At 53.2% G+C, this 27,962-nt stretch overlaps 1 protein-coding gene across 2 annotated transcripts in view; it reads right to left on the bottom strand.

Annotated features, from left to right (window-relative positions):
* Positions 1-213: 213 nt before the first annotated feature.
* ARHGAP45 (Rho GTPase activating protein 45) overlaps positions 214-27,962 on the bottom strand; it is a 44,685-nt gene continuing 16,936 nt past the window's right edge. For both annotated transcript variants that reach the window (XM_042861901.2, XM_024105678.3), the window contains exons 4-23: positions 24,786-24,870; positions 24,145-24,217; positions 23,367-23,424; positions 21,980-22,117; positions 21,350-21,414; positions 20,502-20,612; positions 19,187-19,267; positions 18,377-18,556; positions 16,488-16,625; positions 15,874-16,064; positions 15,375-15,526; positions 13,739-13,816; positions 13,209-13,310; positions 11,556-11,719; positions 10,710-10,898; positions 9,596-9,733; positions 6,831-7,072; positions 6,276-6,534; positions 5,337-5,430; positions 214-4,544 (exon numbers count right to left, since the gene is read on the bottom strand). In XM_042861901.2, coding sequence (XP_042717835.2) covers positions 4,096-4,544; positions 5,337-5,430; positions 6,276-6,534; positions 6,831-7,072; positions 9,596-9,733; positions 10,710-10,898; positions 11,556-11,719; positions 13,209-13,310; positions 13,739-13,816; positions 15,375-15,526; positions 15,874-16,064; positions 16,488-16,625; positions 18,377-18,556; positions 19,187-19,267; positions 20,502-20,612; positions 21,350-21,414; positions 21,980-22,117; positions 23,367-23,424; positions 24,145-24,217; positions 24,786-24,870 — 2,987 coding nt within the window. In that variant the 3' untranslated portion in view covers positions 214-4,095. The remainder of the gene's footprint in view (positions 4,545-5,336; positions 5,431-6,275; positions 6,535-6,830; positions 7,073-9,595; positions 9,734-10,709; positions 10,899-11,555; positions 11,720-13,208; positions 13,311-13,738; positions 13,817-15,374; positions 15,527-15,873; positions 16,065-16,487; positions 16,626-18,376; positions 18,557-19,186; positions 19,268-20,501; positions 20,613-21,349; positions 21,415-21,979; positions 22,118-23,366; positions 23,425-24,144; positions 24,218-24,785; positions 24,871-27,962) is intronic.

Genomic DNA, 27,962 nt, shown 5'->3' with positions numbered 1-27,962 from the left:
TAGGCACTAGATTGCACTGCCTCGTATTGCTGCTCCTATGTGTAAATATTCATCATAGTGTCCGATTAGAAAGTTGCTGCACAGGAACTAAGATGCCACCATGCATCTGAGGCTGGTCATGCAGATGGCAGCTCAGTCTTCTCTCCTTAGCTCTGTGGCACAGCAGAGCTGATAAAGGGAGGTTTGAACACATTGCTGTCAACCATGGAAACAATCATCTGAACACATTTTTATTTCTTTGAAGCATGTGAATTTGCATAGAGCACAAATGAAGTAAGACTTCGGTGTGCAGCAAGGCTGTGTCTCATCTTCAAATAAACATGCTCCATCTCTGGCAGCTGAACAATCTACAAACACAGGATGCAGGGCACCACGCGAAGCACAAACACAGCACTCATAACACACAAACTCCATTCCCTCTTGTGCACCCACCCAGCCGTCCATGCATGCACACACACTCGCCATATTGCCCAGGGTTAGCAGTAGGACAGGAATGTAGTGAAGCCGTTCTGATTCCTTCTCCTATGATGGAAACAAGCTGCAGTGAAATGTAACCGTTGTATTGAACGACGACGCAGGGAGGAGTCTTGCAATCTTCCAGCTCCGTTACAACCAAACCAGCTTGTGGTCTGCTTTGGATAGGTTACCTCCACCTCTACAAGCAGCTGTATTTCCTCACCAGGAAGAAACGGTTCTGGCATTCCTTTAACTGGGTCTTGGAGAGTTCCAGGCATCACCAATTCCTGAGTTCTTTCCACTTGCTTCAAAGATCATTGATCCTCTTAGCTTTGGAGTCTCTAACATTTGGCTGAACAACCGAATCTTTATTCCTTCCTTCGTAATGCAGCAGTATGTAATCACCATCCCAAGCCTGCGAGGTAGCCATCCATTCAGTATAGCAGTAACTATGCCCAAGGGTGGCTTGATTTGGTGGCCTCTCCTGGGAAGGCACAGAGCCCCAGAGGTATTTTAGGCTCCTCACACTGACATCAGTGGAAGTTAGGAGCCTAAACCCCTGTGAGGATCTGGCCCTGAGGCGGCAGGGATAGCTCAGTGGTTTGAGCATTGACCTGCTAAACCCAGGGTTGTGAGTTCAGTCCTTGAGGGGGCCATTTAGGGAACTGGGTTTAAAAACAAACAAACTGGGGAGTTGTCCTTCTTTGAGCAGAGGGTTGGACTAGATGATGTCCTGAGGTCCCTTCCAACCCTGATAGTTTATAACAGGGGTAGGCAACCTATGGCACGTGGGCCGAAGGCGGCCCACGAGCTGATTTTCAGCGGCACTCACACTGCCAGGTCCTGGCCACCGGTCCGGGGGGCTCTGCATTTTAATTTAATTTTAAGTGAAGCTTCTTACACATTTTAAAAACCTTATTTACATACAACAATAGTTTAGCTATATATTGTAGACTTACAGAAAGAGACCTTCTAAAAACGTTAAAATGTATTCCTGGCACGCGAAACCTTAAATCGGAGTGAATAAATGAAGACTCGGCACACCACTTCTGAAAAGTTGCCGACCCCTGGTCTATGATTTCCAGTTCTAGAGCTCAAATGGGTTTAGAGTGCTCAAGTTCTCTCTGCCTGCTGCAGGTTGTCTGCTTAATCTGTGAGCTGTGTGTAGTGACCTCTAGTGGTGAAGCCTGGTCTCTGAACAGGGGCAGATGGTTTTGTCCCTGCCACATGACTCCGTTAGTTGCTGAGGAAGAGTGTCTGTAGGTCACAGAAAGCAGCTGTGGGTATTTTTTTTTAATAGCCTCGGAATGTAGCCTATTCTCAATGGCTGTCTTGGGTTAGGAAATGCAGCCCGCCCTGGTTAAATTAAGCTACTCGGTGGCAAAAAGCGTTGGACAGGAGCGTGAGTCCGGGGAAGCAGGAAGTATAGCAACTAGAAGTTGCCCATGTGATTGATGTGCGTGACCCCCTATGCACAAGTGCCAGTGGGAGCTTTATGCGCACACCGTGGGGTCACGGCAGGCTTTATGCTTTGACTGACTACAAAATGCTGAAAGCTGAATCCTGCAGCCAGGTTTGGTTTTCAGCTGAATCTAATAACCCTCACAACAGGCCTGGGAGGTAGTTAACTTGGACCCCTGCTCTACAGAGGGATAAGTGACTTACTCCAGGGTGGAGAGAGACGGTGTTCAAATAAGAGTTCCTGAGCACAGCTCACTAGACTGTCCCCTTAAAATGACAGTTTGGGGGCTGGCAAAAGCAGTGATTGACCACACCAGCCAGCGGGTGCTCAGAGTTGGGGAGTAACACGCATGCGGTGGGTTGGAGTACAGTGACCCGACTGCTTCATGTTTTCCCACCAGCACAGGTGAGTTAAACTTGGCTGGGGATCTGGTACTGTTTGTTCAGCTTGCTCCCTGCTCGCTTACAGGGTTTAGCAACACTCTCAACCCTTGCAAGAGGAACGTGGAAGCCTGAGCACAGGCGGGGGTGGGAAATAAGAGGAAGTGATTTGCAGCTATTTCGTTTTAAAATCTATTTGCAAGTTCAGTCTCTTCTGCTACTGCAGTGATGGGAGTTCCTGCGTTTCTTTAAAGCCATCATACCTGGTTCTGTTTAATCCCTTAAACTCCTTTGCCAGCTGTGTGCTTGGGCACATGTTGACAGGGCATCTAAAAAGCCCCCTACACTGGAATGTTCAGTAGCTCAATTCAGCCAACTCCTGTCCCACTGAAGGCAGCTTGTCCTGTGCATTGGGGCAGAGAGGGCAAGTCGTCCGGCTGTCAACAAGAGGCACCGTTGGAGTGTCTGCGTCATGGATTTCCATTCCTGTGAGCACTATGCACCTCTTCTTCGTTGAAATTACAGTTCAAGCGCCTTTAAAAACTGCTCAGGTTAGGGTACTGGCTGCTTGTAGAAGAAACGGCGGGAAGGACTCGAGAGCGCCCAGGATCCCAAAGGAATTCGAGCTGGGAAAACATGCCTGCCCCGTGGTACCCTCCACGCTAATTCACAGCAGTGAGTCGAGAACAGCCAGCCGCTCTCATGCAGCATCCTCTACGATCTTGCCAAGCGGAAGAAAGACCATAAATAAGCTGGGTGTGGAAAGGCAGGTCACTAGTTAAGTCCCATGTTTCACAGGAGTGCCCGGGTTCGTGCAGTTGACTTGTAGCTGCAGTTGGCACGCCTGGTACAGTTGGCCATAATCGTTTGTGCCCTTTGTGAGCATCACGCAGGAATACGCAGCCCCAATACATGAAGTTCCCGACACCCCCCCCCCCCCAAGTTATACAAGAGGACAGCGGTGACTTCCACCTTCCTGCCAAACCTGGCTACTCTCAAACCTGCCTCTCGAAGCTTTATTCCCCCCTCTACTGACCGGCTGTCGGTGCTTGGGAGGTTGTGATAGGCAATTGCCCAAAAGCTGTCCATGCCACTCCCACTGCCATGTAGCATCCTGTCTGCCATCTGCCACCACAGAGGCCGTGCAGCTCTATGGTACAAAGCATTCTAGGATCTTCCACTCCGTACAAATAGAAGAGATTTATTCTGCCACCTGGGATGCTTAGACTTGAGCGGAAAGAAGGTGGTGCTTTCTTAAAACAGGTTAGTTAAACGCAAAGCGCTTCTGTTGCCCCTTCCTAGCCCTTGAAGCTGGAGTTTTCAGTAATCGCCACAGTGGATTAGACACTTCAATAGCTGCATCTCTGTTCTCGAAGAGCTATTTAAATAAAGGTGAGCTTAAACCCTCTGCAGCGGCATAGCACAGGTACAGCAAGGGTCTGGATCACTTCCCAATCCAGCAGGACAAGATCAAATCCACCCTCGTTGGACTCCTCCTTTCAAAGGAATATGCTTTATGGCTCTAGGTCCTGTCTAGCTGGGGCGCTGGTACTGCAAGGACAACTCGTCGGACTGACTGGAACGTCCATGCAGAGGGGTTTGTATGGGAGCTCCAGTCACTAGATAAAGGTGACTCTATGCCTGCAGCTAGCATACGAAACCCTTGTGAGCTCCCTGAGGTTTGGCTGTGCTAGAACCCTCCCTTCCCTGAATATGCACAGCGTCGCCCTTTGCCTAGCTGCGGGCGGGTAGCCTGTTTGATCAGCCACCCCGCCCCGTTGTCCATTGCGTGGTGGCCTAAACAAACCTGGGCTGCCGTTCGCTGGCTGACCTCACCGCTATCGTGCCGTCCCGTAGCCGAACGGTGGGCAGCAGCCGGTGCCCCCGACAGCGCTCGGCCAGCAGCGTGTTATTGGACTGGTTTGTGTTACAGTCAGAAAGAGGCCTCTCTTGCTGGCCTGCCTTGCCGTCCCTCTCCGAGAGGGACTCCTCTTCCGGGTCACTCTGCTCTTCCTCCCCTGCTGTGCTGTGCTGGAGGGAAGAGGCGCACTCTGCGTCCGACTGGCCCACGCTGCAGGTCCTGCTCAGCTGCCCCTCGCTCGCGTCGTCGCAGAATTGAGCCTCGTCCGTGCTGGTCTCGCTTCCTTGCTTTACCAACCGCTGCCTCGGGGCTGCCTCGTCTGTAGCCGGCAGCTCCGCCCCCTCTTCCAGCTCCGAGTCGGAATCTATCGAGCGGTCGCCAGATTCTGCGGGACACGCATGACTTTCTATAACCCTCCAGCCCCACCTCTCGGGACTAGCAGGACCCTGGTACAGCAGAGCCTCTTGCCAGGATGGGGAAGGTTTTTATGTTAACCCCTGTATTGCCACCAGTGGCTCTGGGTCTCTACTGCTCCCCCCTTTTCCCTGCAAAATGGGCACTGCTGGATTGGACCGTTTTTCTGCCCATAGAGAGATACCTCCCCCCGAATCAACCCCCTCTTGGTCGCAGTGGCAATTTTCTCTACAGTGGCAAGATTTCCATCCATTCAGCTGTGATGGAAATGACCGCAGAGCAGAGATTGCTCTGAAGTAAGAATGGGTGGGAGGGCTGAGCTGAGACCAATGACGTGTACGTCTACACTGGGTAACTTCACAGTGCAGGCCCCGCCCATGAGAGATGCTGATCAACAAGACTTGGGACCTCACGGGCTCTTTCTACTGGCCAGATGCAACATGAGTCCTGCCAGTGTTCCCTAATAGCCAGTGGCCACCTCTTAGGGGTGAAGCTCTGTCATCCCTTGTCCATTGAGTCCTTGGCCTCTGCTGAGAATGACCCACGGGGCTCAGCCAATCTCAATGGCAACTTGGACATGTGCCCACTAAGATCATGAAATTCACTGGTGGTAACATCTGGTCATTCTCAACCGTGGGCCAGTTTGGAGCTGGTGGCTGGGAGGTGAACAACTCTCTGGAGCTACCTTTGCATCGTTCAGCATCATTGGAACGTCTTAAGGCCATTAGGGGGAGGGCAGGGCCTGCCTGTGGCTGTCACTCACCTCCGAATGGATCGGCGTTGTTATCTGAATCCCCCTTCTCCAAGGGCATCTCTAGGTACGGGATGTTGCTGTGTGGAACTGGGGGCTCGTTGTCCTGGGAGGGGTGGTGGAAGAGGAGCAAGGTGAACAAATGGGGTGGGAGAAGGGGCCGTTGCAACATTCAACTGTTCTCAACCTAAATTAAGGTCCTTTAAAGCCAGATCACAACACTCCTTTACCTCGCTCTTGGGTATGAGGGGAAATGGGTCCTCATGAAACCCCATTCAGAGGAACAAAAGCATAATTGGGTCAGTCTGTCTCGGTAGCCAGTATTTTAAAATGGGGGGTGATAATCCATCCTTCCTCCCCTTCCTTTTCTGTCTTGTCTACTTAGACTGGAAGCTGTTCTCTCACTATGTTTGTACAGCCGTGGGGCCTTGATCCTTGCTGGGGTCTCCTCCAAATACTAACGTAATATCAATAATAACTACTACCAAGCATCTGGTACGTGTGTGTTTAAACACAACACAGGGCAGCGTGTCCTGACATGAGGGCTGCCTGAGAATCTGTCCCCAAAGAAGGTAGCTGGCTGAATCCTGGCTAAAATTCTGCTCTCTGGCTTGGCATGAATGATACTTTCAAAAGTTGTTTGATGCCAGATAGGTAGGAGGCTTCCCCGCAGCACGCAGGGCCTGGTCAACTCAGCTCCCTCCATTCCCTTCTTCTGATGGTGGCCTGCCCTAGGTCAGAGAGACGGCTCTGCTTCCTCTGTGGGGCGCTGGCTGCTTCTCCCTTCCTTTTAAAGCCTGTTCATGTCACACTCTCCTCTCTTGCTTGCCCTCATTCCTCTTGCTGGCCCCAAAAGGCCCAATGGTGCAAGCAGAAATAGAAGGTCTCGTTAGATAAATGCCCCCCCACCCCCATTCTAGGACTTGGAACTCTACTCCGAGGGCTTCCCACCTGGCTAGACCGCCTGGTCCTCTCTTCGGCATCCTCAGCGTCTTTGTCAGAGCCAGCCAACAGCGGGGCCGCCTTGTTCTCGAAGATGGTTGAGTAGAAGATGATGAGGGCCTCAATGATGCGAGCCTGGTGCGGGTAATCGACCAGCGAGGACAGGGAGATGGTGGCCTCGGTGGGCCGGGGGCGCATCAGTGTTGGCCCGAAGACAATGCCCAGGTTGCTCGAGGTCATTTTGTTGTCCTGTTCTACTTCCACAATCCTGAAGGGGAGGAGAGACAGAGGGACAGATGGAACTCCTACAGCACAGGGGACGCTCTGCCTGTGGTGCAGGAATCCCACTTCTCTGAGGGAGTGACAGCGTCTGTATGGGAGGAGAGACCACCCCCTCTCTCCCCCGCTAGTGCTGGAGAGGACTCCACTGCCCTCAGACCTAGCTTCCATTTTGGGGGGATGCTGACCTGAACCCCCACCCTCCCATTTCAAGGGGGGGGAGTGGCACGTGTTGCAGCATCACTAACGACCCCCCCCCTTGCAGTTCTCCTCACCCCTCCTCACCTTCTCAGGTGCTGCATGATGTACTGCAGCGTGGCCAGGTTCTCCCGGGGAAGCTCCTTCAGCAGCTCCTTCAGCTTCGTCACCAATGTCACCACTATCTTGTCTGTCTCGGCTCCCTTGTCCACCAGCTCGGGACCTCCCTTCCCAGCCTTGGTCTTGGTCTCGCCCCCACCTTGCAGGCTTTCCTTGGCCAGGCCCATGAGTTCATTGTACAGCCGGAAGGGCATGATGGGTTCTGGCAGCTTCAAGAAAGAACAGACGGGGAGATGGCTCCGTGAAGGCAAATGCACAGACTCAAAGCTCATCAGGGCCAAGACTGTAAAGCAACTTCAGATAACAGGAGATGCCCCTAGCCTCTAGGAAAACAACAAGGAGTCTGGTGGCACCTTAAAGACTAACAGATTTATTTGGGCATAAGCTTTCGTGAGTAAAAACCTCACTTCTTCGGATGCAACCTAGCCTCTAGGGGTCCTCTCCTTCCTGAATCTGTTCCCAGTCCTAGCTCACTGAGCCGAGAAAACTCTCTTCCTTTCTACAGCAAACTTCTATGGCAAGGAAACCTCCCAGACGCTCCTGAGCTACCCACAATGCAGTGAGGGAAGGAAAGGACATCTCTCTCTCAGCCTCCCCTGTTCGCTCAGTGATCAGAGACCCGGCTTTACCCCTGTGCCATGTAAATTCAGCCCCATCTTGCCATTTTTTCCTGTAAACTATACACTTGTTTATCACAGAACTTTGGTTTTGCCTAGCACCTTCTCTCCCAATGCACTACAGGCCCCGAGCACCACAGCCATGCAGGCACGTCTGGGATTGAGCAGGCAACCCACTGGGCCAGGCTGAGGGGAGACTTTGGCCAAGGATGTTTGGGGGGGCTCGCTAATGGCCCCGGGGAGCAAACAGGAACTTGGTTTGCAAATGGCTCGGAATTCAGTTTCGCCGCCTTGGAGGCCGGAGGGCAGCGTCAGTGCTGTTGGCATTCAAAAGTCTGTTTCCAGGGAATCTTGATGCTTCAAACCTTCAGCAACAACCACTGAGCCGCTCCCTCTGGCGTGTGTGAATCATGACAGGGAGACTTCCTGTCTCATGAATCATGAAGACTTCCTGTCGCTTTGGCTTGGTTTTCAGGCTGCTCTAAATAGGACTTGAAAACAGTCTAACGTTGGTCGGCATCTCTCTTTCCCCTGCTTGGCTGTCCTGCCTGCCATACAGGTGACAGGTCACGTCCTCAGCTGCTGTAATTCACCATAGTTCCATTGCTCTCAAAGAGGCCCTGCCCACTTGGAGGCTAGGAGAGGGTCTGGCCTTCGTGTCAGGCAGTCCATAAAACCCTGCCCCTAAGGAGTTAACAGGTGCGAGTTTACCAAACCCACAGTCTGAAGTGAAAGAGACAAACTGCTTCCCCTTCAGCCTTGCAGCGTCTGTTGTTTGAGGATGTGGGTCGCCCGTTTTAAAGGGTTAGTTTCACAGGCTGGGGCCTTGGCCAAAGGAGAATTGGGGGAGTCCTCGGTCCCAACCACCTTGAAGGTCAAGGCACGAATAACAGCCGCTGCACCGGACCTGGCCTTGCAGGAGGGGTGGGTGTGTCTAGGTGTGTCTAATGCTGGGTTCACAGAACGAAGCTTGCAAATTACCCTTGTGCCAGCATGAGCAGTAGCCAGGCAAGAATCCCCCACCATGTGCCCCCTGCCCATCCATCCCCAACCGCATGCCTCATCTCTGACCTGGAGGGACACCCTCTAGGCGTGGGCGAAATCTGTCTCTGAAGGGGCGACTTGGTGGAGTGGCAGCTGCCGTGGCAGTGTGGGCACCTGTCCACCAGGAAATGATCTCATTGCATGAAGGCTGCCAAAGAGCCACCAGAAGGAATATCTTCAGCAGTGTGGTCAAGCATTCAAAAATCCTGAGTCGCCCCACCCCCAAAATAAAGCAGGATTTTTGTGTTTGTTTAGCAACTAATAGATTTGGGGGTCTTTGTAGTTGCTTTATGGTTTCAGAGCCGTTGAGTTCCGGAAGAGCTACAAACTTGCTTTTGCTTTAGATGAAAGTTGAGATTTTGGGGGAACTCCTTTCTTTCAGGAGTTGGGACTTGAAGAAAAAAACACCAAAGAGCAGGATAAAATCCCAGACGTTGGCAACGCTGCTTTAGGTTCCTACGGGCCTGCTTTGAATTTGGATCCATGATTTCAATACCTGAGGTCTCTACCATTGGCATGGGCCAGCCAGCCTATAGAGTTTAACTCTAGTTTGTGGCCAATCTCCTCCTGCCAGAGGTGTCCCAATGGCCTGTGAGGGGATGTTAGATGGGTGGGATCTGAGTTACTACAGAGAATTCTTTCCTGGGTGTCTGGCTGGTGAGTCTTGCCCACATGCTCAGGGTTTACCTGATCGCCATATTTGGGGTCGGGAAGGAATTTTCCTCCAGGGCAGATTGGCAGAGGCCCTGGGGGGTTTTCGCCTTCCTCTGCAGCGTGGGGCACGGGTCACTTGCTGGAGGATTCTCTGCACCTTGAGGTCTTTAAACCACGATTTGAGGACGGCAATAGCTCAGACATAGGTTAGGGGTTTGTTACTGGAGTGAGTGAGATTCTGTGGCCTGCGTTGTGCAGGAGGTCAGACCAGACGATCATAATGGTCCCTTATGACCTTAAAGTCTATGAGTCTATGAGACCCAATGGAGCTGGGTATGATCCCTGAAAAGACTTCCTTTAGCAATTTTCCACCTCACGCAGTGCAGGGGCAATCCTGGCGGGTCAGGAACTTCTTACCTGTCGCAGGTAGAGTTTCAGGACGTTGCTGATATCATGAGGGGAGGCTTGGGACAGCTCCACCAGCTCCTTCCCGTTCTCAAATGCCTGGCAAAGCTTCTCCACGCGCGTCTTCACGCCGTTGACTCGATAGATGCCCTGCAAAGGGGAACATGGGGTTAAAGGGGAGACCGGGACGGGTGTTTCACCACCAGCTCGTCCAGCACAGTGGGCTTATCGCCCCATGCCTGGTTCTGTGGTTAGAAACAACAATTCAAAAGACTGGGACTGTTCATCTTGGAAAGGAGATGACTTGGGGGGGGGGGGTAGGATAGAGGTCTGTAAAATCGTGAATGGTTTGGAGAGAGTGAATAGGGAAGTGTTATTTACCCCTTCGCATAATACACGAACCAAGGGTCACCCAATGAAATGAATAGGCAACAGGTTTAAAACAAATAGAAGGAAGTACGTCACCCAACGCACAGGCAACCTGTGGAACTCCTTGCCAGGGGATGTTGTGAAGGCCAAAAGCATAACAGGGTTCAAAAAAAAATTAGGTAAGTTCATGGAGGATAGGTCCATCAATAGCTATTAGCCAGGATGGGCAGGGACGCTGCCCCACGCTCTGGCTGACCCTAGCCTCTGACTGCCGGAAGCTGGGAATGGACGACAGGGGATGGATCGTTCAATGATTGCCTGTTTTGCTCATTCCCTCTAAAGCACCTGGCATTGGCCACTGTCAGAAGACAGGATACTGGGCTAGGGGGACCATTGGTCTGACCCAGTATGGCTGATCTAATGTTAGTAGTAGTTAGTTATATAACAGCTATTAAACCCAAGTGCTGCTATTTGGTGCCTCAGTTTCCCCATCTGTGAACCAGGAGGTGTCTTAGCCAAGGTTACAGATAATCTTGGCTCTGCTACTGCCTATAACGCAGGAGTTCCTGACTCCCAGCTCTCTAGACCGCTCTAGAAGCAGTCTGATGTTTTCACTGCGGGACCCAGAACCATGCTGGGAAAGAAGCCGGAGCTCGTGAACAAACCAGCCGTTCCTTTTCTGGGGTACAAGGGCAGGCCGAGCCACCACAGGGAGCCCGGCACGATTGGGCCGAAGGGCAGAAAGAAGGCGCCTCACCTTGGTTTTCAGAGCCCGCTTCTCGATCTCACAGATGCACTTTTTGATAATGAAGGGAATGCCGTCCGAGCTGCTCTGGGACGCCTGTGTGAAGTCCCGGCCAAAGAGCTGCAGCTTCCCTTGGAGTTTCTTGTGGCCGCACTGGATGGCCAGGGTCTCCAGACATTTTTTGTGGCAGGCTAAATAGCACTGGAACAGACAGGAAGATGGTTGGCGGGGGAGAGAGAGAGACAACTCTACGATGAATAAAGCTTCCGCTCACAGGGCCAGCCAAGCCCCTGCCTGGGAGACATCGGAGTCAACTCAGAGCAGACGCACTGCATTCCAACAGAGGTGCTTAACAGCTGTGTTGAGATGCAACAGCTGGATGGGTTGGCAATTGCCTTTCTATTGGGATGGCCCCAAAGCCATTCCGTAGCTTGAACACGTCCCAAAACACAAGGAAAACCATCTCTTCCAAAAGCAAAGGGAGCGGAGGTAGCAGGGACTTCCCCAGCCCACCCAGCAGCGGGCCAAGGGAGCAGCTGCCCTGTGGAATACACTAAGAGCCACTTGCACATCAGTACATGGGGGTCATGGAGATTTAAGGGATTGTTGCCCCTTTTTGACCTGAGTGGCTCATCAAAGGTGTCAGGGCCCTGGGGGTGTCCCAGTTGGAAGCATCAACGGATGGAGTCTGGTATTTCTGTGATGCCATCTTGTTTAGTTACAAGGAGGGTACAAAGTCCTGCTTCTCCGAGCGCAGGCGGCACCGTGAACAAAAGGACAGATTCTTTGCTTACAGCCCCAAGCCTCTTGTGCCAACACCCCTCCCTTCCCCCAGGCCTGCTTCCCGTCGCTCCCTACCTCCTCGCACTCCGCTCCCTGGAAGTAAACATAGCTGTTGCATTCCCGGCATTTCGAAGGGGTGCGAAGTTTTCTCAGCCGATGGGTCTGAGCAGCCTTGGATAAACCCACGTTTCGGAATGGGCCCGTCGGAGCCGTCATTTCAGGGGCTATCCCATTGATGCCTGGAGGCAAACCAAGAATAAATCCATCCAAAATCCACGTGACTCACAAGGAGCTGGCATAGGGTGATATCAGAGTCCAGGAGCACTTCCAACAGACCAGTCCATCAACTGGCCATGTCCACGTCTCAGGTAACCTACGGCCTAAGCTTTAGAGTCAGCTCCTCTGAGTAACATGGGTCAAATAAACCTGTTCCTCCCTCCTTTCTAAGCCCATGATCCTCCATGGGGATTTCATGGCCCTGGAGAACTGCAGTTTCACCATCCGCTATCTAGGCAATCCTCACCCATCCTGTGCTCTCCTCCTATAGCAGGAGGTGAGAAGAAAACACCGCCAGTTTGGTTTCTAGCTGATCCTCCACTGATTTAATGCCCAGCAGCACAGACTGCGAGCTAATCTCCAGGGGAGGTTGGCCAGCGTCTCCAGAAGGTAATACGAAAGCACAGAATGCAGGGGCCATGGGAGACTTTCCGCCAGCAGCCCCTTCCCCTGCCAAGCTGAATTCAATCCTCAGATAACTTGCTTGGAGCTGACATTTTTTGGGAATCCTTTCTTCCTTTTCCTATTTTGATGTGAGATAACCAGCAATAAACACCCAAAGCCCCCAACTCCGAGGGGACAGTGGGTTAGAGAGTCTGGAAAACGTGCAGCAAGCCTGGGTCAGACACAGCCCAGATCACAGTTCTGAAAACACCATGGCAGCAAGCACTTAGTCACCAGCTCCCAGTCACCTTGTTTCCCTATCAACTGGAAGACTCTAGCAAATGTACGAGGAGTCCAAGTGATTTCGATTGTTATATACAAGGAAATCCTAGCTCAATGATTGATTTGTCACATGACTACTTTCAGCCAATGTGTTTCTGTTGTTTCCTTCCTTCCAGTATTGACGGGTCTAGTATTAAGTTAACCAATCAGATTACATATGCAAATCTCAGTGACCTGACTGGCTCAATAGTCAGTAATAGTTGATTTTGCCCCTTCCCCCCATGGAACTCTTGAAGTCACCTTCAGAACGTTGAAGTGCTAAGAAATCCATGGCAGTGGTGGAGCGATTTCCACATATTGGGGACGTGTGGTACAATTCAGCTCTTAAGCTTGTCTTTTGGGGAATATCAAGATTTACAGTTTCTCGGGGGACAATGTCAGCGCTAATCTGCTGTCAATTAAACTAATGTCACTCCATGGACTCCAATTATTCCATAATTCCTCCAGTGTCACTGGGATTAGAACCTGGCCCCTCATCTTTGCCTCGGTCAATAGCATTCAGACTGTGGCAGTACCGACATCTGAATCAATTCATTCCCAGGTAACTTTACTGAATTCAGCGGAGTTACCCCAGGGCTGAATTTGGCCCATTGCCTTATGTTGGTGACCTCGAAGCAAACACCATCTTAATCTTGTCTTCGGACAATCTTTTCGTCGAGGGAAGTCACTATCTGCTTAATGGGTACTGAGCCACTGGCATGGTGGAACCCCTCCCCCATCACCTACTCTGTTCAAACGAGGCCGCGTTCTCATCCTTCTCATCCAGCTCTTCATTAGAGGATATGGTGCCGTTGGAAGACATCCGCTGGAACTTCTGGCTAAACGTACCTATCAAAACACAGCCCACGATACAGAGCCAGATTAGTGGCGAAACGGTTTCTCTTATGAATGTGTGTGTGGCCCACAGCCAAGTCCTGCGCCTACTAGGGTAGGATGGCTTTAGAGTAGCTGTGAATTTTCCCCAGAGCTAGCACTCCCAGTCTGTCCCCTACAGCGCCTCCTCCTGGGAGGAAGTGACGTAGCGGTGACATTCCCGTTCTTCTGTCATTCTACTGAGCCATCTGCTGTCAGAGGCTGGGACCAGCGTATTAGATAAAATTACTTTAAACTAGAAAAATAAAGACACAAATCCCATGTTAGCTGCCATGCTCTGCTCCCAGCCTGGCCCCATTAGGAGATGTAAGGCTGGAGTAGCACAGGAGAAAGAAGCCGCTAGCCCCGCATTGTGCTGCTTCCCACAGGCCAGGATACACTACCTGAGGTTGAATCCAGGCTGCCCTCTGTTTCAATGATGGACGTTGGCCAAGACTTATGGACCTGGTGTCCCCTCCCACCTGCAGAAAGAACCACTTGACACGTTAGCTGTTGCTGCTTGCTGGGTCCCTGTGAGCAACACGGTTTAGTTTAGAACAGCCTCGAGACTGGTGGGCCCTTAGGCTGCAGAAAACCCAACTGCCCGTGCTACGTTTCTTGCTTGCAGGCGGGTTAGGACCAGGGGTGAGGGCAAGAGGACAGGCTCAGCGCCTGGGTGCAGGGAGAGGGGAACCTGCAGTGGACCCACTTCCGAGCAATGGGAGTTCGAAGCAGCAGCAGCAGCAGCATGGACGGACTCTGAGAGGAGGCTCTTGGTGGGAAATTAGAGAACGATTATAAGGCTTGGTGGGCCCAATTCCGTATGATGCTGAACCCCTTCATCTTCCATCAGCATGATGGCAATTGAGAGCACTCAGCACCTAGCAGGACTGGGCCTGTGATGGGGTTAACAAACCCCACGCTGGAGAGCAAAGGGTTAAGGCATTGCTCTGGGCCCAGGCAGCCCCAGGCAGTCCCCCCACCAGCGCAAGGCAGGGCTTCAAAAGGGGAGAAGAGCAGGTCTGAAGTGGGCAGGCAATGGGAGGGGGGGCAGATGGCGGCTCTGAGAGTCAAAGTATCATCCTGGGGGCACCTTGCTGGAGGCCTCATTACACTGACCAGAGAGCAGTGTCTGGGGGTGCAGGTCAGAGACTCTGACTGCTGGTGTAGTCAGTGGGGGCTGGGGTAGGAAGTGGTCCAGGAAGGGCCAAGTGTAGCCTCCCACCATTGGGCCCTGGACTGGAGCTCGGTGGAGAGGATGGGCCCGGGCTCCCCTACCCATATCTAGCAGACAGCATCACCAAGACGCCTACTGGAGCGACCCTGATTATTCAAAGGCCCAGTCCCCCCAGGACAGGAGGGGAGAGCCGGAAACCTAGGCAGCACTGTGGGGCAGTGGCGCATGGTTTACAGGGCCCTCTAGTAGGAAGGGGAGGGGAGATTCTAGCGGGGAGGGAACTGAAGGACAGCAAAGGTCTCTGTGTTAAACACCCTCAATGGCTTTGATCTTCCCGGCCCGATAAGAAGCTGTAGCTACCATTGTATTTAGTATCCCAAAGGACTTAGCGGAGGATGCTGGCAAAGATACACGCACAAGAGCTCTCGGTGCTTCAGGGCACCAGCTTATGAGTGGTTGGGTAAGGAAGAACAACTGCCACCTAATAGTACTGAAACAATCAAGTGCATCCAGGGCCTTTTCTCTAGTGCATCAGGCATGGGCTGCAATTGGAGACAGGCTAGGGGGCTAGATGGTTGACCAGGGATCTGTTTGGGAGGGGTAGCTGGAGGGATACTAGGCTGGATGGACCATGGGTCTGCTTGGTAAATGATGTTCACTTTGGATCCCTGATTCCATTCCTCTGCCCCACACACGGATGGGCTCCCGCAGACGAATTGTTCTCTGCAGACGGAAGAACTCACTCTGCCCGAGACCGTATAGAGAATAAAGTGTGTGTGTGTGTGGGGGGGGGGGGGGCAGCTGTTCATTAGAGGACACGGTGTCTGACCTGCGCCCCCAGGCACTGCTCTCCAGGAGCTCACCTCTCCGTTCCACGTTCACGGTCCCACTTGGCTGCTCCCTCGCCGCTGCCCCTCCCTCCGAGACGCCTCCGTCCTTGGAGGACGCAGCCCCATCGACGCTACTGAAGTCACTGGCATTAAAGCTGCCTTTCCGTGGCCGCATGCAGGGGGGCCTGATGTACAGAAGGAAGGTGAAAGGGATCATTTAAATGGGTGGAACGGAAGGGGATGTTCAGCAACGACTCACCTGCCACTGCAGTCACCCGCTCTGGGACCGCACCTCCCTGTATCCTACGGATCCAACGACACCTTCCTCGCCAGCCCGCACCGCACCTTTGGTGAGGGGGTGGGACACACCAGCAGGTGGCGCTGGTGGGGGGGCAGGGAAGCCTCTCCCAGCAGGACGCGCTGCAAGGCATGATGCAGGAGCACTGGCTTTGAGAGGAGCTCATAGCCCCTCTCCAAGGGGACGGGTTACAGGCAGCAGAGACAATTATTTTGAAAGGGGGGCCCCCCCTACCAGGCATTCTGCGACACGTAGGGTTCAAAGTCGTACTGGGTCTCGGGTTCGTCTCCCCGCTGCAGCTGCTTGACGTGGGAGGCGTACTGCTGCCCGGGGTCATACAGCTTGCTGCTCTCGCACAAGGTCTGGAAGTGGACGGGCTGGGGAGCCGTCTGGGTGTGCATGATCTGGTAGAAGGAGATCGTGGCCTGAAATAGAGAGAGAGAGAGACTCAGAGAAGGGTGCGGGGGTATGTGTGACTGTACACGTGGTGTGTTCGGAAGGAGCCCTTTGAGACCCTGCACGCTAGTGCCAGAGAGTCAGAGCTCTGGGTAAGCCATGCAGCCGGGAACCTGGGACGCTGTGTTAGACATTGCTCCCTGTGCTACATCTAGCTTTAAGTCCTGGCAGAGGTATGGGAAAGAACTTTATCTCAGGTCTACTTCTCCTCATCCTCTACTCTACCCTCATCAGAGCTAGGAGCAGCCAGCCCGCCCGAGTGGGAGTGTAGGTGCTTTTGGCATAACACAGCGAGATCTGGGGCTTCTCACAGCAATGTGCGCAAAAGAGGCTGAGTACGGTCCTACCCGTCTCCCGCAGGCGGCTGCCTCAAGCCAGCGAGCCCCACTCACCGATTTCATGACCTGGTCGCTCTGCTTGATCACCTCGTGGATCTGCCGCAGGACGTTCACCTTGGTGTCCTCCAGCTCCTGCTTCTGCGTGTTGGCGTCAGCGATGCAGGTCCGGTACGTGGCCATCGACTCCTCTGCCTGCGAACACCCGAGAAAGTGTGAGGCGCTAACTGCTCAGCGGCGGGAGGGCAGGGAAGGAAGACAAACTCTCCTTTGCCCCTTGGGTGGCATTTACCCTACAGTCCCTTCTGCCCAGGCAGTTCTGATGAGCATTTAGCACTAACTGCCCTGGAGAATGAAGTCCTCAAGTCACATACTAGGTCCAGCAGCCAGGACAATGCTGGGGCAAGCACCCCCTACCGTTCCCCAGGCACTCCTGCACTCATCCTTGGCTTCTATGCTGGGACAGCTGCCAACGAGACCAGCTGGGGAAGTTCTTTCAATGCAGACACTTGTCGGCTAGGATTCATGGGTTCCAAAGCCAGACCATTGTGATCGTCTAGGCTGATTTCCTGTGTAACACCAAGTCATAGCTTCCCCCCCCCAAAATAATCCCTAGAGCAGATCTGTTAGAAAAACACCCAGTCTTGATTTCAAAATTCTCAGTGATGGAGAATCCACCACAACCCTCGGTAAGTTGTTCCAATGCTTAATTATCCTAATTGTTAAAAAATTACCCCTTATTTGCAGTCTGAATTTGTCAAGCTTCAACTTCCAGCCATCCTTTTTCCGCTAGATCGAAGAGCCCCGTACCAAATATTTGTTCCCCAGGAAGGTATGTATCGACTGTAACCAAATCACCCCTTAACCTTCTCTTTGTTAAAATAAATAGATTGAGCTCCTGGAGTATGTCACTAGAAGGCAGGTTTTCTAATCCTTTAATCAATCTCACAACTCTTCTCTGAACCCTCTCCAATTTATCAACATCCCTCTGGAATTGTGGACACCAGAACTGGATACAGCATCTGGGTCAAGTCCCGGCAAACTCATTTCAGTGGCTGTCAGTGGCAACGCATTCCCAACACAACTGGAGCCAGTGAACTAAAACACCTCGGTACAAAAGGAAGGTGATAGCAGATTGGTTCAGTGGCACGGCTGTTCAGCCTGGTGAGAGACCCAGGTGGCCCTGGGCTGGAGCAGAGGGTTGGGATATACCACAGGCCCTGGTTAGTGGGTGAAATACTGTGTCCAGTTTTGGTCCCCACACTACAAAAAGGATGTGGAAAAATTGGAAAGAGTCCAGCGGAGGGCAACAAAAATGATTAGGGGTCTGGAGCACATGACTTATGAGGAGAGGCTGAGGGAACTGGGATTGTTTAGTCTCCAGAAGAGAAGAATGAGGGGGGATTTGATAGCAGCCTTCAACTACCTGAAGGGGGTTCCAAAGAGGATGGAGCTCGGCTGTTCTCAGTGGTGGCAGATGACAGAACAAGGAGCAATGGTCTCAAGTTGCAGTGGGGGAGGTCCAGGTTGGATATCAGGAAAAACTATTTCACTAGGAGGGTGGTGAAACACTGGAATGCGTTACCTAGGGAGGTGGTGGAGTCTCCTTCCTTGGAGGTTTTTAAGGCCCGGCTTGACAAAGCCCTGGCTGGGATGATTTAGCTGGGAATTGGTCCTGCTTTGAGCAGGGGTTGGACTAGATGACCTCTTGAGGTCCCTTCCAACTCTGATATTCTATGATTCTATGGTTCTATGGTTCAGCATCAGTCCCTCTGGTCAGGTATGGAGCAGCAGCACTGGTAGGCTGGGATGTGCTTCTGGCTGAAAGGATGGTTTGGGGATGGACAGTGTTTGGGACACAAAAGGCTCTGATGGTGTGGGGTGGGCTCCCTGCCCACTCAACATCCCAAACAGTGATGTTCTCCTGGCATCTCCTTGACCCTCACCTTATTCCTGGCCTCCTCCTCCAGCCGCCTCTTCTTGTCCAGGGTCTTGGTGGTGGTGTTGCTGCTGGTGCTCTGCTGTTCCTCTTCAGCCTTCACTGTCACATACTTGGCCTTCTCGTGCTCCTCACAGCGCTGCATGTACATCTGCTTGGCCTTGCGCAGGTTGGTCTCAGCCTCTTGCTGCCAGACAAAAAATTGGCACCTTGATCCAAGGTGACTGGTCTAGGGAAAAGTCTGTCTGTCCGAGGAGAGTGTTATCCTCCCCCTCCCTGGCCCTGGGGTTCTCTCCTCACTGGCTTGAAAGATTCTCCACTGCAGGATTACAGTATGAGGCTGAGTACCAACCAACTCTGCACATGTACGGCTAGGAATGAGGATGGAGGGGAGGAGATAGACTGTAAGCTCTTTGGGGCAGAAGCTGTCTGTTATGCGTATGTACAGCGTCTAGCACGGTAGGGATCAGATCTAGAATTAGGGCCCCGTGGCACTCCTGCAGGATAAATAATAAGGAAACAGTTCTGGGCTCTTATAGTGAAACTGACATGGGGGTTGGAAGAGCAAAGCTTTCCTGCCCGCTCGGAGCACTGGGATAGTGCACATTTCTCGGGGCCTTTCCCGCACTGCTCATCCATCAGGCTCACTGAAGAGGCCATCGTAGATCAGTCCAGCGTCTGCTTGTTTCTAATGCCGGCCCGAAGAGGGGCAAAGAATCTGACCATATGATCGACAAGATGGGAGGGGGGAGGCTGTCACAGCCAGGATACGATCACGGCACAGCCCCATGGCACGCTGCCGCTCTTCGTTACCTACCAGCTTCCTCTGGGCCCGGTGCCACTGCTCCTTAATCTCCTTCCTCCGCTTTTCATGTTCAAGGCGTCTCATTCCCAGTGGCTGGAATAGGAGCGGGGGGGGGGGGGGGGGGGAGGGAGGGGAACAGAATGGGGTGGAGTCAGGGGCAGCACAGCTCAGCCGTTATGACCTGTGCTACTCTCTGTGCCGATGTGCTATGCCCTGCTTGGGTCCTCCAAATGCACCAGATTCCTTTACAGTGGATTGTAGTGCTCATACCCCAAGGGCTTGCCAGCACCAGACAGAGCCAGCCATAGCACGGGCAGCTCTCCCAGGTGACTTGACTCATTCCTGGCCTGCCCTACCTACCCACCATTCCTGGTCTGGGCTTCTAGGAAGCAGAATCTGCAGTGTGGTGCAAAGGCTAAGTCACTGGGCTAGGGCATCAAGAGATGTGGGTTTTATTCCTGGCTCAGCCCCTAGCTTGCTGTGTGGTATTAAGGAGTCACGTGCCTCAGTTTCCCCCATCTGTAAAGTGGGGATGCCGACACATACTTTCCTTTGTTAGGGGCTTTGCAATCTACAAATGAGAAGTACTATTTAAGAGTCGTTATCACTGATCAGGCTGAACTAAAGGCAGTTCTGGGTTGGGGACAAACACCTAGAAATTAGGTGGATGCTGTCACATTCACTTTCATTTTCGGCTGACATAAGCAAACCGAGCTCTCTGGCGGCGAAAGGATCATGCGTTACCCTACTGTCCTGGGCACGCAGACTGGACCTAGCAGCTTTCTGCTAGTGACCAGCACGTGTAACTTTGTCCATGCTGGGAAAAATACTCAGGCTCTGAGAGGCCTAATCTGAGCTGGAGAATGGCAAAAATGAATGGTTTGGTTTTGCTGAACGTAGGGATGGTTGTGAGACCCTTTATCCAAACACCCCAAAGCCCAGGAGTTTGGATACATGATTCTGATTCTGGCACATCTCCAGTTTGGAGCAGTAACAGGGGGGACGCCGGTAAATATCAAACCCAACCCCTGCCTTAGTTGAGTGAAAGGGAACTCTGAAGATCTGTGCCCGAAAGAGAAACCCTATGGTACAAAGACAGTGACAGCACAGCACTTCTACCGCTGCAAAGTCTCTAGTGGGAAGGGGTTATTCTCAGGTGCCATTTCCGGTAGGAGAGGGCACTTCCTGTTTCAAAGCCGGGAACTCAGGGGCACCAGGTGTTCGCTGCAGATCAAACAGCAAACGGGAAAGCAGATGCAGGGGATCTCTCCAGCCATTTGCACCAAGGCATCCCGTGCAGCTGTGTGGGTGTGGGCATCTCTCCTACCTGCAGGAAGGTATGGTTCTGCAAGGTGGCCGCGGTTTGCAGGACTGCAGCGCCGTACTCCATGTCCTGCTCCAGAGCCAGCGAGTAGATCGACAGGAACGGCATGTGCGGCTGGAAAATGACAACAGCCCCCAGAGCGTCACTGCCACAGCAAGAAACCAGGCTGAGCACATGACAGAGAAATGGTCATAGCCGTGGGGCAGGGGGTGGAGGAGGGTGAGAGGCCCATAGCTAGCTTTTACATATTGATGCATCGTGTACTGTTAGCACGGTGCAAAGGGGAAGAAGGGGAAATGTCAGAGGTTCTGTTGAGCTTGAAGTGTGTAACCTCATCCCCAGCAGCTCTCAAACCAGAGGGCCTGTAAAACTCTGCGATATGACTTTATACCATAACCGCTTCCTCCTGGGATTTCTTCTAGCCTGGCTGGTGGATAGCTCACTCTCACCCAAACAGGTCGTATTGTTATGCGACTCAGAGCCCGGGTTCAAGTTGAAGTGATGGTCGTTACTTGGACCTGGGGTGGGGGAATCGGGCCCCTGGATTTTACACGAGGGAGCAGGGAGCGTCCCACCTAGAAGTTTGGGCGTGAGATTTTCAGAAGTGCTTAGCACTGGCCTTTGAATTCAGTTCTCCACTGACTGCAGTCGGATCCGCATTAGGCAGTGCAGCTTGCTTCTGAAAAATGACACCCTGGAATTGCATAGCTAAACCTTTGAGGCTATGGAACTGCGGTGTTTCTCTCATGAGGAGGGAGGTTTCCAGTGCTTGCTTCTGGTGTAAGTAAGGCCCAGACATATACCGGAGGACCAGACACAAGGGGTGGGCTTACAGAGGAGCTCTGACCTACCTCCTGAGTGATCGTTTGCTTGCAGCTGTTCACCATCTTCTGCAGCCCTTTGGCAAATTCCATCTCTGCAAGGGAAAGGAAGGAAGTGAAGATGGACTTAGAAGGCCTTGCCCTGCTGATTGTGTGTTTCATTTGGGGGGGTATCAGTCATTTCAGCACTGAATATAAATTAAAGAATGCCAGTGCTGCAGATAGTGTAGGTCCTATACAAACACACACACACACACACCCATCCCTTCGCCTTTTTCGATCAAGGTAGTAATTCTTCACATGCACATAGATTTACTTCATCCATGGATCTGAAAGTGCTTTACCTAGGAAGGCAGGTAACATTTTATAGCGGGCCCAACCGAGGCAAAGAGACTTGCCCAAGATCATTCAGAATCAGTGGCAAAGTCTGGAATGGAATTCAAGTCCCGACTCCCAGGCCCGGGCTCGGTCCATTCGGCCGTAAATGACTCTCTCACTCCCCAACCCATTTCTGGATCAAGGGGTCCCTTCAACCTCCAGCCCATAATAAATACTGCGAGAATGTGAGCTGGGAATGGCACTGTGGCCCATTACGATGCCGCCTTCAGGAATTCAGCATCTCGGGAAGCAGACCCTGCCCTCCGTCCTCTTGCCACTCACCCAGAGTGGTCCTCTTCTCCAGGTAGTAGAAAAGGTCCTTCATGTATTTGGAGATGTTTTTGGCATACTGGAGGGCAGCTTCCACTCCGCCCTCACACCGCTGGAGCATGATGTCCACCTCTTCTGCAGACAGACGGACTGTGACAGGGGGACACGGAGAAAGATGGGAGAGGAGGAGATACAGAATGAGCCAGGCACTTAAACTACTGCCAAGCACTTTCATCCACTGACTTACACACCCAAATTGTCTTGGGGTTTCCAGGAGTCCTGCAGGGATCAAAGAGGCAGAGCTCCACCGTGGACTGGAACCAAGGAGCAGAACTGACCTCCTGAGCTGCTGCAGGCTTCCCCCACGCCACCCTCCCCCACGGCAGCAGACACAGACTTCTTGAGCTTTCATTTAAAGCCTTTCATGACCCTGCCCCACCCTACTAATCCGCTCTCCTGTCTCATGATGCCTGTTGCCTGCCAACGATGCCGGCTTCCGTTGCCTGTTTGTCTGCTGCTTCCACTTGCCAAAGCCGTCCCATGAAGTGCTCTCCCCAAACGAGCCCGTCAAGCCATTACCTGGCTCTCCGAACCCCTTTCCAAAGCCCACTTGTGCTGCCATGCCGGGATTGAACTTCTAGCTGATCATGGCCAGGCAGCGGGCGTAGTAAGGGTTACCGATGTGTTTCTAGCATTCATAAGCAAGTTGGCGTGATCTCTGCAAATTGCACACGTAGTCAGCCGATGGAAAGGTGAGTTCTTGGTACTTCTGCTCTTTTCGGCCCCGCTCCACTCCCTCGGTCACACCAGCTCGTGTTGTCTGGTCTGGTCTGTAAGCTCAGGGAGCATGTTCATGCAGGGCCTCACGGAACGGTTGGGGCCATTGGGTGTATTGCAGCAGTAGTGAAAACGAGGAGGACCCCTCGTCTCTCGTCTCGGAGGAGACGGTGGCTGGATGGACATTGCATCCACTGGACGGTTTGCAGGAACTCTGCCTGCCTGAACTTGCCCACCACCTGCTGGCTCCGAGACTCAGCTGCACACTTCATGGCAGTGTTCGTTACCAGCCCCTGTGTGCCCTCGGCTGTCCGGTGGGCCTGGAGAATGCAGATTTAACTGCTTTGGTGCTGCCTAAGGTGCCGGGTTCAGGCGGCAAGAATACACCAGCAGTGAAGCCTTGTGTCCTTGTCACTTGCACCCCGCGACCCTGTGGAACGCTGGCTTTCAGCACCACTGCAAGCCAGGGAGTTGCACTTGCACATTTCTCCCTGAACCTCAGTAATGGAGAGGGAACGCCATGTCCTCTGAGCCACCCTGCCCGTCCTGCTGCCCAGACTTCCCTGCCCGCAGCAGGATTTATTCTGCACCCAGCCATTGGAGATGATGAAACATCACTCACCTGAATCAAAGCTTTCCATGCCGGTTGGCATGCCATCTCCGTAGAGGTTCTCCATAGACTGTGCGGGTGGGGAGGCAAAAGAACTCGTTAGAGAGTGAGAAGTAGGTGCAACGGGTGAACACGGGAGCAGGCTGCCAGGGTTTTTTTTTCAGAAGCCAGGAGATGGATAGAGAAACCTGGGACTGCTGGCCGTTCTCTATGTTCACTGAGGCCCAGAATAAGGAGCAAACTCTTTTGATCTGCCAAGTGCAGCCTTGGGGTCCTACCCGAAGGCCCTCTGGGGACACGGGACTATCTGTGGTTAAGTGACCTGCTCAAGGTCACACATCAAATCAGCAGCGGAGCCAAGAATAGACACCAAGAGCCCTGATTCTCAGTCTTCCACTCTTTGGTCTACAAGATCATCCTGTGACCTAGCTGAGGTCCTTCTCAGGGGCCCGTCACCTCTCTAGCTAAGCACCAGGTGCTCTTTTGATCTCTCCTTGTCCGCGTGAATAGCAGTAGATACAGGACTAAGCAGACAAGGCCTGTGTGATGTTCCCCACACAGCTCTGTCCGTGCCCTCTAGGCTAAGCTGGGACAGCTGGCTTAGTTGCCTCTAAATTGTTCTTGAGCAGAGACTGTGTGTAGCTGCTTCTCTTGGTGCCGAGCAGGGCCTGTTCAGGGCTTCTGAACGGCGGTGTACCAGCAGTAAAAGCAACCCCCAGTGATACCCCCCCTCGGTCCACTTAGGAGCAGGCTGACCCAGATCTGCATGAACGAAGCTGGTGTCACTCACCTGATTCTGGTCGCTGGGAGGTATCGAGAGGAGGGTGCTGCTGTCCACCTCTCCCATGAGGAATTCAGACACGCTGGAAGAAGGGGCAGGAGGACATGGCTGGTCAGCACGGTTAGAGTTATTAACTGGAGAGCAGCACATAGGAGCTTCCACACCACTTCAGAGTGCAGGTCCCTGGAGTCTGCCAGGGGCCAGGCCCCAGGGCCTGATCCATCTCAGTGGGAGTCTTCCTATTGCCGTCAGTGGGGATTGGCTCAGCCCCCAAATGATTTAGCCCCAACAGTTTAGATGAAGGTGAAGCGATGTCAGGAGGAGACCGGGGGATCTTAATATCTCTGCCCCAGTGGTCGTCTGAACCAGACCTCCTGGGGTCAATAGCAACGTGGGTGTAACTGATGTAAGTGATAGAAGGAACAGACCAGGACATCCAGCCAGGGGCCACCCAGGAACTTGTGACGCCGCAGGGAGTGGGGGATGGGTTGCACGCCCAAAACTTGGTCTTTCACCATTGCCGGCAGAAAGCTGCCCCTTGGCAAGGTGTGAGTGTGCAAAGTGACAGGGTGGGGCAGCATGTTGGGGACAGTCGAGGTGGCAGGGGAGGGGCACGTCCTCCAGACCGCCGCTGGCTGAGGTTCGCTTACGTGCTACTGAAGGAGACTGCAATGGTCTCCAGAGCCTTCTCGAACTCCCGTTTGTCCGTCTCATTGTTGGACTCGTAGTGGAAACCTGGAAATGAAAGAGAAGCAAAAGCCCTTTTGTGACGGACACCCACTTGCCAGTGGTGGTCCCAGACCTGCTCCGACATAGGGAGAGAGGGGTGAGCCTTGCAGCCCATCCACGAAGTCTCTGCTCTCAGGCTCAGCTGCCCCCTTAGACAGTTCTCATGTACCTCTTCCCTTGGTGCGTCTACACTGCAAAAAAACCTCACAGCAGCAAGTCTCAGAACCCAGTTCAGTGGACTCAGGTTCCTGCTATGGGGCTAAAAATACCAGTGTAGACATCCCCACTCGGGCTGAGACCCTTCCCCCCTCTCTAGGTTTCAGAGCCCAGGCAAAAGCCCAAGCAGGAATGTCTACACTGCTATCTTTGGCCCCACAGCACATGTCCCGCGAGCCCGAGACAGTTGACCCGGACTGTGAGACTGGCTGCTGCAGGTTTGTTCGCAGTGTAGACGTACCCTAGGTGCCACCGACAAAACAGTCTTGGATTGATGAATCCAGCTTCTCTATGCTAATTGCCACAGTACGTTTCTAAGGCACTAACAGGGCAGCTTTTGAAACAGACCTAGAGACCCTGGGGGCAGAGCCCTGCAATACATATAATCATATTTGTTAGAGGTGGAAAAGGCCTGCCTAGGTTTCATCTGGGCCAGCACCCTGGAGAGGGTTAGCTCGGGATTGTTCCCATGGAATAGTCCCCAGGGCTTTGTCCAGTCCAGTTTTACATTTCCCCAGTGATGGGGCTTTTACCACTTCTCTTGGGAGGTTGTTCCCTGTTCAGCATTAGCAAAAGTTTCCTCCTACTTGGTCTGTATTTCCCCTAAGGACAATTGCATATCATCACTCCCAGCTACCCCCAGGCCGCCATAAGAGATCAGATGAATCTGTGTTACTGCTGTGCATTTCCTGCCCTCCGGCTTCAGAGCCTTCTGCTTTGAGATGGAAAAGGCTGATCAAAGAACCCCTCGAATCCCAGACTGAGAGAGAGCAGCTGCAGAGCTGCCAGGTGGAGGGGTCACCCTGGCAGAGTGAGCCGTCACCCCAAGCTCTGAATGCTCCAGATCCCAAAGAAAAGGAGAATTTTATTCCCATCTAGTTCAAGTCCAGGGATTCTGAATAGGTCAGATGCAGAATCATTCTGGGTCTGCTCCTGCATGAATCTAGTGTAGGATCGCTAGAGGTTTTAGCATGAAATGGTAAAAAGAGAATGGGCCCAATTCTGTATTCCCTGCACCCTGGGCTCGGTTCTCCATTGCCCTACCCCAGTGCAGTCCTTTTCCCCAGTGCAAACGTTCATTCTGATTAGGTTGCATATTACACCCACGGGCCACTTGTGCAAATGCCGGCAAGGTGCTGGGCAATGCAAAATTAAAGCCTCTCCCAGAGTAAGAGACCAGAATCCGGCTCACAACCTCGTCGCTCATCAAAGTCAACTCGCTGCCTGGCTCAGAGGAACCCCCCATTTTTAAACATGCCTCACACCAGCGCTTGCCACAACTGCTGTGCCACACAGCCTGGCCCACGCCGAGGCCCTGACAGGCGATCACTGAGCAAACGGATCAGCAGATCTCGTTCCACCCTGCTATGAAGGAACTTCCTGTCCCCTGTGGTTACCGTTTGGTGTCCAGGAAATGAAGGCAGTGACGCAAAATGTTGTGCTCTGTGTGCGGTTAAGCCCGCCGTCCCTTCCCCCACTGCTGTTGTAACACTGCGCTCTCGAAAGGCTTTGCACTGGCACGCTTGGCAGAATCACGTCTCAGAAACATGCGGGGCTGCCAGGGACTAGGGAGATAGTGGCCAAAGATGATTAGGGTTTAAGATTTTTATTGCAGTAACGCCTAACGGCCCACTCCCGAATCTGAGCTCCATTGTGCTAGGAACGCCACGCCTTGTAATTAACAGACTGCCCCTGCCTCAAAGGCCTAGCAATCTAGGCCAGGGGCGGGCAAACTTTTTGGCCTGAAGGCCACATCGGGGTTCCAAAACTGTATGGAGGGCCGGGTAGGGAAGGCTGTGCCTCCCCAAACAGCCTGGCCCCGGCCCCCTATCCGCCCCCTGACTGCCCCCCCCCAGAACCTCCAACCCATCCAACCCCCCTGCTCCTTGTTCTCTGACTCTCCCCCGCCCCCTGGGACTCCCTGCCCCTAACCGCACCCCAGAACCCCACCACCTATCCAACCCCTCCGCTCCCTGTCCCCTGACTGTCCCGACCCCTATCCACACCCCTGCCCCCTGACAGGCTCCCCGGGACTCCCACGCCTATCCAAACCCCCTGTTCCCCATCCCCTGACCGCCCCCCCCAGAACCTCCGCCCCATCCGCCCCCTTACCATGCCGCTCAGAGCAGCACGTCTGGCACCCGCGCCGCCCGTCCGGAGCCAGCCCCACCGCCGCGCTGCCCATCAGGAACTCGCAGCCCCACTGCCCAGAAAGCTGGCAGCATGGCGAGCTGAGGCTGCAGGGGAGGGGCCGGGTTAGCCTCCCCAGCCAGGAGCTCAAGGGCCGGGCAGGACGGTCCCGCAGGCCGGATGTGGCCCACGGGCCGTAGTTTGCCCACCTCTAAGGATCTAAGGCCTGGATCCAAAGACTCTCACTGACCTCTGTGGGGTTTGGATCAGCCCTAAGAACCCCTCCTGTCAGCTGAACAGACATTTTCTCTCCTGCTTGCTGGAAACTAGGCCAGCTTGTTCATACGTTTTTCAGTCTGCAGCCCCCGTTTTGCAGACACACGTTTGCATCATCAGTGACAAGCGAGTCCTGATGTTCGGTATTTAGAAATCTTCCTGGATCACCGCCACAGTTGTGTAGAGACGCCCCCAAATACCAGCCCTTTGCACCGGCAATTAGCAGAGGGGGCACAATAGTGCCCGCGAATCTGCAGGCCATTTTTTTGAAAATCAGGCCCCTCAAACAACATTGACAAGAATAACAGCACAGCTGGGAAATTGCTTTCTCGGGGTCCCACCCCTCGGAATCCCAGGCGTGCATTTCCACCCATGTCAATTGCACGTTTTTCTAAATGGCTCTGAAGAAGGAATTGCCTGTTCTCCTATGACTTGGGCTCAGATCAACGTGCGAGATCAGTTTAAGAGCCGATTCA

The sequence above is a fragment of the Chrysemys picta genome, chromosome 25, assembly GCF_011386835.1.
Source record: "Chrysemys picta bellii isolate R12L10 chromosome 25, ASM1138683v2, whole genome shotgun sequence".
Taxonomy (NCBI): domain Eukaryota; kingdom Metazoa; phylum Chordata; order Testudines; family Emydidae; genus Chrysemys; species Chrysemys picta.
This window is presented reverse-complemented; position numbering and strand designations above follow the sequence as displayed.